The following is an 18,516-nucleotide window of genomic DNA, read 5'->3' as shown; positions in this document are numbered from 1 at the left end:
TGATGCGCTTGAACACTGTCATGTAGTTTTAGAGGAGGTGTATAGACGTGTATTTGGTGCAACCGGCTTGGCTACCTCGCCGCTTTTTGGTGGGGACCGTTGTGCTTTGCTGCCAATCGGTGGTGATTTGAACACCAAAGGGTTTCATTCCAGGCTGCACCAAAAATCTGTCTCGTATACGTATGCCACGCGATCACTTACGCAGATTCCGGAGATGGCGAGACCTTTCAATTTCGTGCCTAACAATGGCTAAGAAAGTAGGCATAGAAAGGTTAGAAATGCTCGCTTATTTAAACGAATCGTGCTCTTGGTTACGTTTATTTGTAGCAATGAATATATTTAGGTATCTTTTGTTTTCTCACTGAGTATTTCTGAAAAAAGTGTGTCCGGCAGCTTGGACGCCTATAAGGGTAGTAAAAGTGGTAGTGTATGGAGGTGTCTCGTGGTCTAACTTAGTCGGCATTTACAGGCAACAGAATTCATGCCTTCTTCGTGGTAGTTTTCCGAAGGTGATCTCCGAGAAGCTGATGAAGATTATTTATTGGCATCCCTTTTCAAACGAGGTGGTGACAAATAAATAGCCACTAAGCTTTCGTGACCTAATCAGAAACCTTATATGCTTATTAGTCTAGCATTCGGCCTACTACTCCTTTTCTTTTTGTCTTTAAACGTACAAGTCAACTTTCGAAGTCCACCCAGAAGTTCACTCACAAAGCTTATTCTTCATGACGCTCAACGATGGACACTTCGCGGTGGCCTGTAAGACACGCTTATAGAGATACGGAAAATAATTTTTGGATTCACAAAGAAGATAGTAATTGGACAGTGGAATCATTGTGCGAAAACAAGAGCAAAACCATGGTCGGCATTTATGGCTACGCTGTACCTAGCGAGAGAAAGTGCCGCTCTGAAACTTCTAGAACAGGGGTGATAGATTCAGCAGTAACTTTGTAGCCCAAAAAACTGGGCACCCTCTTTGAAATCATACCTTGCACTTTCCACATATGCTGATACGAGAGCATTTAGAGTTGGTGTCGGACTTAACCGGGTAGTATTTTTTTTTCTTACTCTCATACCGTAGATTGAAGGCTCTTAGTAACGTGCCTGAAACCATTTACACTCGCAATGCTCTCACCTTTAAGGAAACTTCAAAGGAACTCGCTCCAGTTGGTACAGTGTTATTTATTGTAGAATCGGGAGATGACTGCTCAGGAAAACGCATAAAGTGGGCATTTATCGTCGTAAGAGCCGCTGGTGTGTTGCCTTCTTGGACATATTAGTTTGCACAGTTAAGTCTTGTCTGCGGAAGATTATTCGGACAGCCAGACTTACTTTTGAAAACTGGGCACAATACTTTGCAAAGTAGAAGAAACGGTCAAATATTGATCACTTACTTAGATTACATCATCTCATGCGGCAGCTGAAGTTCTCACACCATAGCATTTCCTGACTAGGAAGAGATAAACAGCTCTTCCAAATTTTACTCAACATAAATAAACATCCTCTCCTAAGAAAGAGATAACTAGAAGATCGCTACACCGTCAACAACTGTTTAACCACTTCTGGACATGATGGAGAGCAGAATATTTGTTGCCACTTCATTCAGAACACAGTTGTGCACTGCACAGGCATTATCAGTTGATGACCTGTTCTTAGTTAAACGTATAAAAGTACCAGAGTTAGATATTTTGAAGGGACGTGACGGTAGCGCTAGCGCTTGTGCAGTTAAGCTGCCTAACGGTTTTACACTGTGAAGACTGGTGTAGCTTTTCTTCTGAGTAGAGGTCTCTTCAGAGGGTGAGAGAGAGAAAAAAAAACATTTATTTTTACGCCAACGTCCGGTAGGGCGAGGTTGTAGTGAATAATACGGCTGCCTCGAGTACTCTCAGTTATTTATAAAGAAGACTTACGAGACGCACAGGAAGTTACTTTCTTCGTTGCCTTCATTGATTCATAACTTATGGCAGTTGCTGTAAATATGTTTCCTTTGTGTTCCTACATCCTGTCTTCATTTTCTTTACTTGTCTATTTACATTTTCATTTAACCGGTACTTGGTTGGCCATGTTCTTCACCTCTTCCTCCATAATGCTCTGCATGGATTTGAGGTAAAAGTTTTCGTGCACTTATTTGGACACAGAACTTAACCGCTCCATGGCGCCGCGGCTGCTGACGCCATTTTCGTGGGTCTGCTCACCTTTGAACTTGTGTATGGGTGCACGTGCGTATGATGCCACCGGAGTTCTAACGATGCAGTTTTGCAATATGCGCACTCACTGTCGCGTTGGATACACTTATGACGCCTAGTGGCCTCCAGGCTCTTGTTTACTCTGTACGGCAGACCAGGCCTCGTGTGTTTGCTATCTCTGTCATTGCTTCGCCCTTCGAGCAAATTGTAAATAACAGAAGAATGCGCACATTTATGCGCTTGTGCATGCAACCAGACTACAATGCTTCCTTGAGTGCAGGTTTCACTTTAGTGTAAGGACCAGTTCCTCTGCAAAAGAGATCAACCAATTTTTAGATGCGAAGCATCTTATGGTCGGGGCTATGTCACTCCCTCCCTCCATCCACCCATCCATCCATCCGCGGTGCGGCGTCCACACCCCTACTGCGTATGCGCATCCTCCTCCCCCTCCTCTCCTTGTCTCATCTCTTCTCTCGGCATTCATGCGCATCCTCCTCCACCTCCTCTCCTTGTCTCATCTCCTCTCCTCTCGGCATTCCTCCCTTCCTCTCCTCTCCTTGTCTCATCTCCTCTCCTCTCCGACGCTCCTCTCCTCTCCGGATTGCGCAACGAATGGCAACACCTGCGGCTCCGCGCGCGATAATGCGAAGCAGCTTAGGTTAGAGGCGCGACGGTAGGTGCTGCTTACTCCGCTGGGGGGCGCCACTGCAGCTCGCGGTTTAATGACGTGCGCGCGCGCTCCGCTCCTCTCATTCTCCTCCCGCAACGCCGCGATGAGTGCCACGGACAGCGCCAGCGTCACCGCCAGTGTCAGCGCCGTGGACAGCGCCGCGAAGAAGAGGGCTCGAGCCGCTGCCACGAAACGGCAGCGGCGACAGGCCGATCTGAAAACTAATGGGAACTTGAGTCGACTCCATGGCTGCTTCGCATACTACTCATGGTTCCCCTATGGGAAGATGGGGTAATTTTTTTTTCTCTCTTCCACAATGCAATCGAAGAACATAGCCAGCCAAGAAGTATGGTTACAGTTGCAGTTCTTCCAGAGATCTGTCTAAATGTGGTCAGCTTCTTCTTGAGTAAATCAGTGACCTCTTCTGCAGCGATAAACTCAACGTGGCCAGCAATGTGGCGTGCGTCGTTACGTACCTTGCTCTCTCCCTGTCTTTCTTTTTGCACCTCTTTTGTAATTGCAACACATTTGTAACGTAAAAATACCAGATCAACTCCACGATAAAACAGAAATGCACCTAAAGTACCGGCAACCATAATAACGTACGCTGCAATTTACATATCAAAATTGCTCATAAGGTATTATAGCAGGCAACTCGCAAACCAATCAAAAGTTTCATAGTTCTTTCCACTCAATATTCATCGGAAACTCAGACTGATATCAGTACTACAGCTGCGGCTATCTGTCAATCTAAAGTTTTGATTCCTCCGTAAAGCGGCTACGTGAGTTACAAGATCGAAAGACCTGACAAAAAATTATTATATGTATAGATCTTAACGAGCAAAATTATTAACAAACACTGGTTTGCATTATACCCCGTTATAGCATTCTTGCAACCGCAGTGCGCTTTCAGAGAGGTGTAAGGCCAGATTTCATTTTAATTGCAGGAATCCATTTTAAATTTCAAGCAAACCTGGCGTTCTGGTTTATTGTTTCGCCTTCTGTTTGACTATTCTAGTTCACTATTTTACACTTTGACCTACGTTGTGTAGACAGATACATAAAAAATAGGCGAGATATTTAGTCACCTCTGTTTGTTTTAACGGCACGACGCAAACTTATAGATAGCGGTGGTGTTTCTTTGATGCGATCAGGAATTGATTTCCTCTCGAAGTCTGTAGCCATGGTGAGGCCTTAAGACATTCACTGCCCTGCTCTCCTTCACCAATCTCAGAGAGCAGAAAATGTATGCTTTAAATCACAAACACTTCATGTTCTGTTCCTTTATGGTAAATATTTACAGTACTGAAAAATAGATTACCTAGCTTTCATGTAAATTCTTGTTATGGTACATACAACCGAAATGTTGAGTACATATTTTTTTGAGTAAGAATTAGCTCTGATATATTGTTTTTAATAAAGTGGGGAATATAGCGTCTTACGTGATGTTTGAACGGCCCGCAATAAAGGAGCTACATCGTATCCTGTTGCCCTTGAAACATCCATTTTAACTGGGTAATAGACTCTGCAAGAAAGTATAGTTGTGAGAAATAACCCTAAACCAGGAGTTACTTGACAATAACATATTGACCAAATTCTATGTCCGTATTATGCGACGCATCCTTGTCCCATTCCAGCTAAATCAGGGTGGGCGAGCCTGTCTCGCCGTTTAGATGGGCCGATCCCGGGGTGGTCTGGCCCAACGGACGACCACCAAAATCGTAGCTACTAGGGAGGAGAGAGCCTCAATGTAATCAAGTCACATGTCAAAGAAAATCATTCGGCGTAATGGGTCCTCACACGTGAAAGTTGAAGTCGACTCTGCAGCAGTGAAGTCAGGCTGAGGATCAGAAGCCAATGCTGAAGCAGTACAGTGCTGCAAGGAATGCAGCGTCGCCAGGGAAATATCCAGCGGAAGAACTTGCGGCGATGAACTGAGAGAGAGAGAGAGAAACGAGAAGGGAAAGGTAGGGAGGTTAACCAAGGACGTGCCCGGTTGGCTACCCTACGCTTGGGGAGAGGGAAAGGGGAAGAATAGATAAGGAGCGAGAATACGAAAAAAAAAAACACATAAAGAGTCAGTTATTCACACAGTCAGTCGCAGAGGAAGGTCCACTGTCACAAGCGCTCATATAGTCCAGTCTCCTTCAAGAACTGAAGAAGAGCTTTTGTGGCCTTTCGCATGCAGGAATGCGTAAGCCATGGTCCCAGAATCTTTTCCTCTGACAGCACTCTGCTATCTAACATGCTGAGTTGAGTTTGAAGAATCCGTCGTTGAGCGTCAAAAGCTGGGCAATGACACAGAAGGTGCTCTAGCGTCTCATCGCAGCCGCACAAATTGCATGCCGCACTGTTAGTCATTCCTATTAGGAATGAATAGGAATTTGTAAATGCGACGCCCAACCACACGCGACACAGTAAAGTTGCTTCACCACGGGAGAGTCCAGGTGGCAGGCGAAGTCGCAATTTAGGGTCGAGAGAATGCAAGCGTGAGTTGCTGAAACCTGGTGAATTCCATCTTTGAAGTGTGATGTGGCGAGCAAGTGATTGAAGTTGCCGCGCAGCGTCCGTTCTTGAGAGTGGTATAGGCACTCGCTGATGTTTTTGATGAGCCGAGCGAGCAGCTTCATCGGCGCTGTCGTTGCCAACAATTCCGCAGTGGCTCGGCAACCACTGAAATACGATGTCGTGTCCTTTCTCAATCGCATGGTGATGAGCTTGTCTTATTTCGTACACTAGCTGTTCGTGTAACCCGTGACGTAGGGCAAACTGCAGAGTTTGTAGGGCTGCTTTCGAATCGCAGAAAATGGCCCAGCGATTTGGTGGTTGCTGGAGCACGTAATGGATTGCACCTTGAAGAGCCGCAAGTTCTGCTGCTGTCGACGTGGTGTTGTGAGAGTACTTAAATTGCAAAGAGACGGCGTCCGATGGAACCACCACTGCTCCGGTTGAACTGTTGGAATTAGTGGAACCGTCCGTGTAAATATGTATTCGGTCAAGATAAGACTCGTGTAGGCAAAGCAGGGACAACTGCTTCAGGGCTAAGGGTGACAGGTCTGATTTCTTAGCAATCCCAGGAACTGAGAGGCACACGCGAATTTGCCGGAGACACCACAATGCCGATGTTGGGCGTTTTGCAGGCTTGAAGCCAGAAGGTATCGACTCGTGTTGTCTCGTCACAATACTACAGTATGTAGCCTGTGGTCGTCGCGCTGGCAAACTGGCTAAATGGTGGGATGGTAGTCGTGAAAGGTGTCGAATGTGCGCTCTTAGCGTCTCTGCGACGATATGGGTGGTGATCGGATGCTCCTGTGCAATGACAATCGTCGCAGCTGTCGAAGAACATCTCGGGAGGCCAAGACATGTCCGAAGTGCTTGGGCTTGTACGCTCTGTAGTGCAAGGAGATTAGTCTTGCATGTGTTCGACAAGACTGGAAGACTGTAGCGAAGAAATCCGAGAAATAGTGCCGTGTAGAGCTGTAACATAGAGCGCACGGATGGTCCCCACGATTTTCCAGCTATGAACTTAAACATATTCTCAATACAAATGAGTTTTTTCTTCATGTTGGAGACATGGGGACTCCAGGTGAGGTCTCGATCCACAATAACGCCTAAAAACCTGTGAGTTTTCTTATATGCAATTGAGTGGCCCTCGATGCGCACTGGGTAGAAATACATCGGTTTTCGTGTAAATGCCACTAGTGCACATTTTTCCGTAGATATTGTCAGACCTTGTCGGCGAAGGTATGCCACTGTCAGGGTTGCTGCTTTCTGTATTCTAGCGCGCACTTGTGGCCGTGTCACGCCGGACGCCCAGATGCAAATATCATCTGCGTAGAGCGAGACATTGGCGGTCTGTGGTAGCGTTTCGGTAAGCCCCACTAGAACGAGGTTGAAAAGAGTCGGACTCAACACTCCGCCTTGTGGGACACCACGACTGGAAATATATCTATTTGTCGGGCCATCTTCTGTAAGAACAAACACTGATCTCCTTGAGAGATAGCTCCTAATCCATCTAAAAACGTGGCCTCCAAGTTCTGCAGCCTCAAGAGCTTGGAGAATGACTTCGTGGGTTACGTTGTCGTAGGCACCTTTTACGTCTAAGAAGAGTGCCACAGAGAGACGCTTCATAGCTTTTTGGTGCTGCACGGAGGTCACAAGATCAATGACGTTGTCTATTGAAGACCGTCCACGTCGAAAACCAGCCATAGCATCAGGGTAGATGTTATAGTATTCAAGGTACCACTCCAGACGTGTCAGCAACATCCTCTCCATGACCTTACCGATGCAACTCGCAAGTGCAATCGGTCGGTACGATGTAAGGTCCAGCGGAGACTTTCCAGGCTTCAGTAGAGGCACCAATCGGCTGCACTTCCACTCGTCGAGGACTATGCCGTCATGCCAAGACTTATTGAAGATATCCAGCAAACAGCATTGCGCTGTTGAACCCAAGTGTCTTAAGGCAGCGTAGGTCACCCCATCGGGACCGGGTGATGACGACCGCCTGCACATAGCCAAAGCCGCTTGCATTTCTTCCATAGTAAAAGGCACTTCCATACTTTGATCTCTCGCGACAGGGACGTCATGTAGCGAGAGGTCCATCAGTGGAACGATGTCACCAGTAACCTTTGCACAAAAATCACCAGCGACTTCAAGCTCTGGTCGGCTTTGATGTAGAGCGAGTGCTGTGAAGGGACGACGTTGTTGTGGAAGTGATCGAAGACCCTGAAGAGTTCTCCACACGGGGGATAACGGCTTGCGAGGATCCAGGGAATCGCAGAAGCTCTTCCATCGTCGGTCCTGAAGTTTGTTCATCTCACGCTGAATTTTCTTCTGAATGCGTCGGGCTTCCCTCAAGTCATAAATAGACTTAGTACGCCTATATCGTCTCTCGGCCCGCCGGCGTATCGCACGAAGCCTCTCCAGTTCTTTGTCGAAATCTGTGCGTCTTGTCGATGGTGTATACGTCCGCGTAGAAGCCTGCAGCGCTTGTATGATAATGTCTTCAAGGGGCTCGGGATGTTCCTGTCTGCACTTGTCCTCGATCGAAAGTTGGTATGCTTGCCAGTCAGTCTGTCTTGACAGCATAGGCGAACTAGAACTGTCAAAGCCTCTGACATTAATGTAGGTAGGCATATGGTCACTGCCATGAGTTTCAATGTCTGTGAACCATTGAACTTTAGAATGTAAACTATGAGACACTAATGTCAAGTCCAAGCAGCTACTGTAAGTCGCCCCTCGGAGATAAGTCGGACTGCCATCGTTCAAAACTCTCAGTCCGTGCTCGGCAGCGAAATCAACTAGACTCGTGCCTCGTTGATTAGTCCTGAAGCTTCTCCAAAGTGGATGATGGGCGTTAAAGTCACCCATGATTATCCAAGGACCTGGAGTTTTCATGAGTATGTCGTTTAGTCTCTGACGATCAAGTCGACGTGATGGTGATAGGTAGGCGCCTATTAGTGTGAAGGAAACCTTCTTCTTTTTGACATGGAGACATACGTAATGATTGTCGTCGTGAGGCTGCACTTTTTGTTGAACATATGTGAGCTCCTTGCGAATATACACAACAACTTGACTTCGTTCAACACATGATGAAGAAACAAATGACTCGTAACCCGACAGTCGAATTGTTCTTGAAAAATGGGGTTCACAAATGATGATAATCGGGAACTTGTTCTCAAAAACATAGTGCCGAAATTCTGACATCCGTGACTGCAGACCTCTGGCATTCCATTGAAGTATGGAAGCGCACTTGACTTGTTCCCGGAAAGGTCGCAGTGGTTGTGGATGGCAAGCCATCTTGTTACTGTAGACCTGCAAGTACTGGTTCAAGGGAGTCCAGGACTTGCAGTGCGCATTTAGCGGATGGTGTTTGCATGGTATTCAGAAGGGAGCGGATAACACTCACCAGGGACCTCAGAACAGCAACGACTTGGACATCTTGGGCAGCTTGATTATCTGCTGCCGAATTAGCGCTCGGCGGTAGTCGATGCTGTCGATCCTCTGAGAAGTGTGCCTGGGGTAGAGCAGGCCAAGCAGCTTCAGATTTTTGCTGAGCTTCGGTATTCTTATGACCATGTAGGTGTAGGGTGCTTGGCGGTGGCGGGGGTGGCGGTGGCGTGAAGGAGCGCTCTGGGGGCAAAACAGTACTTTTTTCTTTCTTGGAAGTGCGCCGTCGACGGGAACGTCGTCTTTTAACAGTCGTTATCGCTTCCTTTCGTGACGAGCCGTCCTTCACCATTTGCCTCAATATTCTCTTCTCCTTCTTGATTAGTGGACAGTCGTTTGATGAGGCATCATGATCTCCATTGCAGTTTCTGCATTTCAGAGTACTGGCTTTGCAAGACTCTGCTGTGTGGGGTTCGGCGCAACGCGGGCAAATTGGCTTGTTGGTACATACCCCACTCACGTGGCCCATTCTCAAGCACTTGTGACATTGAAGAGGTCTCGGGATATATGCTCGAACGACATGGCGAAAATGACCAACCTTCACATGTGAAGGAAGGCAGTCGCCTTTGAAGATCACCTTGACGCAACGGGAGTTGCCTATTCGGCTAACTTGCAGTATGTTCGTAGTGTCAGCAGCTGGCTTGACCAGGACAGGAAGGTCAGTATTCGGTATAGAGATGTCGATATCATATATGACGCCCGTTGTCATGCCTCTGTCCTGCGGGATGTAAGCGCGGACTCTGATGTCGCCAATCTCCGTGACGGTTTGCAAGGTATGCAAAGCGGCCGGTTGCTCGACGTCTATGGCCAGGACATTCTTACGGGGATTAACTCGAATGTCGATTATCTGATTCGGCACGAGAGCTTCAAGACGTACTGAGATGACTTGCCTATTGATGCTCCTCAGGTTGGCCGAAGGATCAACGGGAACAAACAATATAGTGTGGCGCGGCGGACCACTGGAGGCCTTCACGGTTGACGTACTTCCCGGCGAAGACCCACCGAGGATTCTCCTCTTCGCCTTGCGTTTCGCCATAGGGACAAAGCCGTCCTCGCTGTCATCGCTACTCGCCGTATACTGTTCAGTGCTGTCACTGGCGGTGTCATCATCTCGGCTGTTCCGCTTCCTTGAGGCCGACGTCGAAGGCAATGCCATGTCCGGACTACGTACAACGGGGTCGGGATCCATCGCCGCCCGCAGGAGAGCGATGTTCCCCGGATTACACGAAAAAACTGAACTACACGAAAAACACGAATTACACGAAAAACGAAAAGCGATGAACTGAAGTTCACAATGGCGAGGCACGCTTGATTATCTCGAACGGTAACAATGGTGTTGGTTAACGTAACATGGCCGGTTAAGAGAACGTCCAGAACAGGATATACCACGTAGTCTCAGTCACGGAGAGCCGGGAAGGGCACCATTGAGAAACATGTTGCGGCATGGGCGGCAGACGAACTAATTGGCCGCACCGAAGGCGGGACTCGTCTGCGGCGTTGTCGGCAGTACGTTGGGGTAGATCTAAGCGCTGAACGCCGGAAAAGCACTCGATAAGCGCAGAGTGCCACGTCAAAAAGTCATTACGTTAAATCAGACCAAGAGGGCAGTGGTCGACGACCGCAAAGATGCCAGACGTAACACGGCCGGCAATGTTAATACGGGCAGTCCATAGGTCGAGTACTCCAGTTGTGCTACCATTGGCAACACGGACGGCAGGGGATGCGGCAGGTTTGAGCACTTTCTTAAGACGTCGGTGGAGGGCCGGAATCATGGCGGATATCAGGGTACCTGTGCCTATTAGAGCGGTTATGGACATACCATCAGTGAGAAGTTCGATTCGGTTGCGTCGAGGTGCGAGGTCAAGAGAGGATATTCGGTACGGGTCGTCAATGCACCGTCACTGCAGGGTGCTGCATTATTTAGTTTTCCGGGTTGGGGCGGCGGTGCGACGGAGAAGGCGAACGTCGACGCGGCGATGAACGGGACTGTCGAGCTTGAGGCGAGTGCGAACGGCTGGGATTACACGACGGAGCTGGGACGTCACAACTTGGTGAATTCGTGCGGGGATAAAATTGTCCGCGTGGGTTATATGCGGAGCTGCGATCAAGTGATGTTGGGACGTGGAAATGAGTAACAGCGGCTGTGGCAGTACCGAGAGATAGGGCCGACGCGACAGCACGGGAAACACTTGGGCCGGTCGTCTAACGTTCGCCGTTCAGCGTGGTTTCGATAACGCACTGGTAGGTACCAGTGCGACGCGGTGCAGCTGAAGCGACCACTGGAGCACTTGGGAGCGGACGGCTGCTTCCTTGACTGGGGAGACCCATGTTGACAATCTCTTGTCGGACGACAGACTGAATGAGTGATAGGGTCGTCACGTCATTGTCGAGTGGTCAAGAATAACGGCTCGCTGGCGCTATGGCCTCCAGTTCCCCACGGACGATCTCTGTCACGTTAGGTGCACTTGATGGCTGACGAAACGTTGGAACGTCGACGCGGGAGGAAATAGCCGCGGTGTTTGGCAGGCGATCGAATCGCTGAGCAATGTGTCGGCTTCTAGCTTGTTCAAAGCGTCGACACTCCACAAGTACGTAATCAAGTGTGGCACAATCCTTGCACCAAAACTGCCCACCAATCCACCCTGTGAAGGTGGTTGGAAAGCGAAGCTTTTTACGCCACCCTCACGGTGACTGCGGCGCACTTGATATTTCACACACTACAACGTAACTTTAACCACTGCCTTTATTATTATTTACTTCACAACAATGTTCACTACTGCTTTATGATCGGTGTGATATACACTACTAGACTACCCCATAGTGGGGTAGTCTAGAAAATGAACCGAAGCAGTTACTAGGCTGGAAGGGTTTCGAATGACGTCAACCCTCTTTCAAGCAGCTGCATAAGCTTTGCAACAGCTGCAATCTAACCTTACGGACCGCGCCGAGCCTGTTTCCGTTGTTTGCCCGCAGCCCTTATCATCCATCATGTTGGCTCATCACTTTGAAGCTTGTTTTTGTGGTTTTTCTTGCGAAAACGAGTGCTTAGTTGTACGCTGAATGCCTGAATTCAAGTAAGCTATACCTGCAATTGTTAGCGGTTCGTCGGGATCGTTTTTTGATTACAACGACGGACACGACAGAACCCTTCGCTGGTAGAGGTACAAAGCTTCGCTTTAAAAACAAATTGAATGCGTCGTCTGCAATTTCCTTTAGCACATAGCCAACTTTGTCCGATTCTGAACTGTCTTTGCTTGCTTTTTTTGCTAAGAGCCACCACGTCCTGCATATAGAAAATATATGACTCTGTGGATGAACGAGCCCGTGTCGCAAGCTCCTGTCTGGCTGATAGCTGACGTCCTGCGATTTTTCCAAATACGTCACGCATCTTTTGTTTGCCGACTTCCCAGCTAGTCAGGTCTTCTTCATGTAAGTCGTACCACACGTGAGCGGTGCCTTGGAGGTAGAAGATTACGTTGCCAAGCATGAGTGTCGCGTCCCATCTGTAATGGTCGCTGACGCGTTCATGCCAGCTGAGCCAGTCTTCCACATCCATGCCATTTGTGCTGGTAAAACTCCCTGGGCAAGAGGATGCGCTAGCACTACATGTGACGAAGCCTTGGTGGATGTGGAAGGGGCGGCGTCGTTTGAAGACGTCGTGACGGAACCGATATGGCGTCCGCTACGGAGATCCAGAGCAGCGTCATAGCGAGCATACCCAGCACCAGCCACCAAATGTGACGGTGTAGGAAATCTGCGCCGGTGTTGGCTAAGGTTCACGACTGGGCTTGTGGGTATAGCGTACTGGGCGTTGGATTGCGCAAAATTCTCGCGGGAAACACAGAAGAGAAACACACACAACAGGACGGTGCTCGCAACTATTAATTTGTTCTCTTGTCAGCGGAATAAACACAAGAAGACAATCAAATAGGAAGAACAGCAAGTACAAAGATACAAGAAATATTTATTTGATCAAAGAAATTGATTTTCTTGCGCCGTGATTTGAAAAAACATTTCCAGCCTTGCTATTCATTTTTATTGCGATGTCGAGCGCAGCCAAATGATCGTCTGACAAAGCCGGCTTAGTATTGGTGGATGGTCCTTCCTGAAATATTTTTGTATGTTTTTGAAATTCTTGTTCTTCCCCTTTCAGCATCTTGTATTTATTCCGCTGACAAGGGAATACTTTGAAAGCTGCAAGTAGCATTCCGTTCTGTGTGTTGCTCCTCTGTGGCCCCGTGAAAATGTAGCGCTATCGAACATCTAGTACCCCCTCCTCCACTTCCCCGCCACCCGGCTCCTCTTCGCAACTCGGTTGTCCGAGAGCACGAAGGCTTTTTCTCGGCGAGTTTCCTCGTCTTGCCTTCCCCAAGTCCGATCACCGTCGTATCACTGACGTACCACGAAAGCAGCGCAGAGAGCCCAAGTAAGCTATTCCCTTTAAAAGCAAACGCACGACGGGGCACACCTTCACTAGACACGAAAGAGATATTGTGTCCACTTCGGACACATTGCGCGAACGGCAGGGCTGCCGGAAAGCATGCCACGCAACTCCTACTCGCCAAACGAGCTATTACATTCAGGTAGGAGGGCTAAAGTTTAACTATACAGCACTCGCTAGAATGAGGAACAGCCAAGCATCCTATACCTTATGCCACAAGTGTTGTGTATCGCCTGGTCTTGCGATGTAGTTCGACTTTTAGGACTTACAAAGATTTGTGAATGTGACACAGGGAACACAGAAAGTATCATCCGCAGGCACTCTTTTCCTGACAGTGCTTCGCGTTCCAAGAAGTACTGCCGCGCCCCTCTATTCACTGACGCTTCCGCCACTGCGATGTACGACGACTTAATGACTTCGGATATGAGTTTCTTGAAAGACGCAGTAGGATGCAAAATTCAATAATCAGCCGCCCATGACAACGCACGTAAACTTTTACAGCGAAGATGTTCATGGCTAGCTTAGCGTGCATTTTTGTTCTGCGTGTGCGAATACTCAGGTCCCACGCGAACGCACTTGTGCCACTGCTAGCGTGTTCGTCGTCGTCGTCTTTCACAGCTCGCTCGTCGGCGTCACTCGGATATGCATTTTGAGTAGATTGTTTAAAAATAAGCACTATTTTAAAGATCAGTAGATTTCCAGGTACATAATAAAGGATTCTCAAAGATTTGCCGCTGTGCGACCCGTGTCGGCCATGTCTACGTTCGCACCGTCCTCTCTTTGTCGGCGTACCAAAAGCTTGTGTATCTCATTTCCTTTCCTTCCACTCTCCTGTGGTGCTAGTGCCATGAAAACATCACGCGTGTCTACTTTCCTCCTGCTCTTCGGGGTTGCGCTGCCGTCGTCCACGCGAATGTATACAAAAAATCACAACGATAAGTTGCCGTTTTCCCTTTTGAATTTCACTTCTGTCGTTGTAGTGGGGAAGCCGCTTATAGTCCAGACTCCCGAGGAGCAATGCGCTTATGAAGAGCGACGGCAGAAACAGAGACAAGAATGCAACTGTCGCCGGCGGGCGGCAAATACCACCGATTAATATGTGTTCGTACCTTTGTTCAAAATTCTTTCTCACCTCTGTATCGTGTGCTAAACAGCGTCGCTGGTCATCCACCTTCATAGAGTGGAATGACTGGTGTTTTTTTTTAATGAACAGGTTTTGCTATAGCAGTTCACCGCTTTATTTGTGCTTTCTTGCTTTACCTCATGCGCGTGCAGATATGTGTAGATAATTTTCTGATAAGAGCAATATTTAGCTGTACTTTTATGTTCTTGCTTGTTCCCCTTTCTTTTATTGCGTCAGACAAGGTTACCTCACGAAATTTCTAACGAAATCACAATCATAACCTCTCCTTGCACATTTTTGAACACCGTAACAAATTACCTTGCACTGTAATAAAATATGGCTTTCAATGTTTCATGTGTGTGCCCACCCCTTATGTAATACCCCTTCACTGGGGTCTTTAAGGTAAGAAAATGAAATGAAATGAAATTAAAGTCTGTAATTTGGCATCGAAACTACCATTGAAGCCCTCGCTTTTGGCTGCTCATTGTCTCAAGTTGTAAGGCCGAGCTCTTGTGCACGTGGCGATAATTCTGATAATCTGATTGGGTACCAGTGCTATAATTACTATGACTGTGTGCTTGTCGTTAGCCAATGTTAATCTGCAGCTTTGTGGGGGCAAAAGAACCGGTTCATGTGAAGAAGTCTACAACACTTTCGGAGCCATTTAAGCCAGAAATAAAACCACCTAGCGCCCATCCACAACAAGCAGCTTTCTCTCGTCGATTTTCTTAAGCTAATGGTATACCGTTCGATTCGCCTCGAAGTTTTCAGCCGAACTCCTTTTATATATTCTCAAATTATAATAAATGTTTTCACCTATGATGTATCTCTGTTCGCTTGTATCGAATACTACGGTGCACTGTGCTCTTCGAGGCATTTATAGAGCATACCTGATTAAAGTGTGAATACCTATTTCCCTTCTACCAAAAAAAATAATAAGGTTAGTACTGTACAGCCATTCGATTAGTACAACGCAGCCTTATTTGATCATTTAATCAGCCTATAAAGATAGTGAATACGTAGCCCAAATGGTTGCTAGACACCCGCCCCTGTGGCCATGGGTGGCACCAGGTAACGTACACATTGCTGCGTCCTACGCGCATGTACTTGCGAAGCCTAGTCACCCACTACAGTGGATGGTGGCTGAGTGGTTGCCGCAGGTGAGTTAGAACAGCTAACACTTGCTATACTGACACTGAGGTTTCCTTTAGTTCAGGCATAAGTAGATTTACTTCACATTTCTGTTCCCTGCTCCTTTGTTCCACACATTTCATTGCATTGAACGTTCTACTACAAAGACCATTTACTGAGCTCAATTAGAGTATGTACTCTGTATCTGTTCTGTTTTGTGCAGGCAGTTGCTATTAGATTGGAAGTCAATGTGTCAACATCTATTTCTGCAATAAGAAATGTTAGATAATTGAGGTATGATCTAAAGCAACTTACGAGATTTTTCCTGAATGATAAGCGTATCCTTGCATAAGAGTTATGGTACTGTCAGAGAAATTCTCCACTTTATTATGAATGCATATCGGGTCCTCGCCCTCAATTTTCGAAAAGTACGTTCTCTTCAATGAGTAAATTATGCTTCCAGGCTGATAAAACTGTGTCAATAAAAAAAGCATTGCCTCCGCATTACAAATTGTGGAGTAAAAAATTACTGAGATGGTATTATGTGTTAAAAGAGAATCGCAATAAACAGTCATTCCCAAACCAAGGCCCGAAGTAAGGTGAGATAGGCAAAGATCTGACCTCAACAACAGTTCTTATTCTGTAATGTTCACAGACTGTATCAGGCGATCTCAAAATGGTACCAAGCCTTGAACGGCAGTGCCTATTATTTTATGATAGCCTCAATGGACATTTTCACCAATATATCATTGGCTACTCTTGTCCGAGCTTGGAAACAATTGGCTGGTGTCTTCCAATACGAGACTTCGCTTTTCAGAGTGTACAACATTTTGACATGAGGGGAGTTTATCCAAAGTGTAAGAATACAGTTGTAGTTAAGGAGGAGGCCCAAAGGCAAAGTGCCTCACGGGGCCATCCCCGCGCAAACAGTCTGCAGTAAGGCAATTTCACCATATAAGGAACATAATGTAGTGCAATTTTTTGTCGGGAAGGCATTTTAAAGAAACGGATTCAATAACGCATCTAACCGCACTTACGCTCGATACGTTTACTATTTTGCCGTCAAACGGCTTTGAAAGCTGTCAGAGGGGGTTGCTTGCTTACTAAAACCCATGCACCTGAATCTGAATATGTTATCTAACCACAAGAAACTGATATTCTATGATTCATGTACAGCTTGCACAGATGGCGCCGCTGTCACACCACACACGACGCAATTAGAGCTACATTTAAACACTTACATGGCATTTCGAGAGGCACAGCTGACTGATATGTGGCAGATATGTTCCAACAAACTCACACATAAGCTCATCAATAGTTGGAAGGCCTACAAGTGTGCAATTTTTTATACAAAAATATCGCGGTTGCACGGATTCGGCGCCCTGACATTCGACACGCAGGTTCCAGAATTGGCAGAAAGAGACTCGGGCAGCAAGACAGGGGGTCGCAAATATGCACCGACCACATTTGACCAATGCGCTCCTACTATGAATAGGTAGCGAACTCAATTGCAAGATTACGTCGCAGAACCTCTGTTATATCCTCAGTTTCGGTTTGCGATTGTTCCGACCGCTAGCGCCACGCCGTGGTTAACTTTGTAAGTGCACTGCGCCGTGTTCTCCTTTACATCTGTTGATATAAATGTCACGCTCGTTTGGTCCCGTCCAAGCAAGTTTTCTCTTTTTCTGCGGCGCTCTGCGCCTTCGGCCGTTGCGGCCGCCCCGTCGAGGCAACTACAACTCATGGCAACACAACAACGTCCACTAGCTCTTTCAAAAGTTTAACATGCAGGCTTTCTAACGCTTTCTAACGCTTGTGCGAAAAAAAAAACATTTTGCTACTAATCCGTTGGAGCAGGGCGCATGCGCCGTCGCGTTATGAAAAAGGCGGATTTGAATGATAACATTTCCGACGCAAAAATCTCATGGAGCAACTGCGTTGTTTACAATTGTTCAAAACAGTTCAGACGTATTTAACTTACAGTAGCTAATTCTGCACAGCAGTGGGCTCAGTATGATCAAATAATTTCTAACTACATACGACTTTACAGATTACATTATGCGTCCAGTTATTACTTTGCGGACAATGCCAAAGGCGTGTTTCTTAAGGAGCAAGTCGCCCTCCGCCCTTCCAATAAAGAAATAAGAGAAACTGCCTACCGACACATGCCATCGTTAATGCGTGCACGACAGGGAGATATGAAATGTGCCTTGGGAGAAATGTTTGCATGGTTCCTCGCGAAATGATACTTTCTTACCTTTTTCACGTCCTCTAAGTCTGGCCTGCCAGGGTAGTCGAAGTTCGCGCTTGCTATAGCAAGTACAGAAACAAAGATACAGAGTATCATTCTTGGTCTTCCGATGACACACCGAAAAGCTGTGCATTTTAAGTACAGCGTTAGTGCATCTAAATGTCTGCTCGCACGTCAGTGTTATATATATATAACGCACGTTTGAGATCACAAATTGATAAGGGCATTCCCTCGATGCTCACGGGAGAGGCGGATGCAAGCAACACGTCACTCATGGGCGTCTACTAAGGGCATGTCAGCTGATCTCTTCGATGGTTCAGTTTAGCGTTATTCATTCGGTGCTGAATTCAACTACTGCGTCAACAGCATGTGCCCCTAGTAAAGAGCACGTTGTTCGCTTCGCATGCCTGCTTTTTCCTCAAATAATTGGGTTTACCGACTACGAGCGAATAGAAAGAAGCCATCGAATGGTGAAATGGTTTACTCGGGGGAAAGGGTGCGGCACTGTGGTTGTGTTAAAACGCAGTGACTGAAAGCAATAATTTGACCAGAAGATTTATCTTATGTACTAATTCATTCGTAATTTGACATGTGTGATAATACATCAACAATTGTATCGATCAGATAAATATTTTGTAGCTTCTACTTCTCTTTATAAGGCAGAACTTCCTTTCTGCATGACCTAGTAGTGCCGGTTTAGGGTTCGAACAAGGTACATGTACAGATCTTTGCACCCTCGTGGGGCCCCTGTCTGAGCAGGCTAGA

General features: G+C 47.0%; 1 protein-coding gene across 2 annotated transcripts in view; it reads right to left on the bottom strand.

The window, feature by feature from the left end:
- Positions 1-17,887, bottom strand: part of LOC119465032 (uncharacterized) — a 31,648-nt gene extending 13,761 nt beyond the window's left edge. Inside the window, exons 1-3 of one of the 2 annotated variants that reach the window (XM_049656495.1) lie at positions 17,758-17,887; positions 15,816-15,973; positions 4,299-4,381 (exon numbers count right to left, since the gene is read on the bottom strand). In XM_049656495.1, the coding sequence (XP_049512452.1) occupies positions 4,299-4,381; positions 15,816-15,973; positions 17,758-17,847 (331 nt within the window). In that variant the 5' untranslated portion in view covers positions 17,848-17,887. The remainder of the gene's footprint in view (positions 1-4,298; positions 4,382-15,815; positions 15,974-17,757) is intronic. The other variant, XM_049656496.1, reaches the window with a different exon arrangement.
- Between the last annotated feature and the right edge of the window lie 629 nt (positions 17,888-18,516).

The sequence above is a fragment of the Dermacentor silvarum genome, chromosome 9, assembly GCF_013339745.2.
Source record: "Dermacentor silvarum isolate Dsil-2018 chromosome 9, BIME_Dsil_1.4, whole genome shotgun sequence".
In the NCBI taxonomy this organism is placed as follows: domain Eukaryota; kingdom Metazoa; phylum Arthropoda; class Arachnida; order Ixodida; family Ixodidae; genus Dermacentor; species Dermacentor silvarum.
This window is presented reverse-complemented; position numbering and strand designations above follow the sequence as displayed.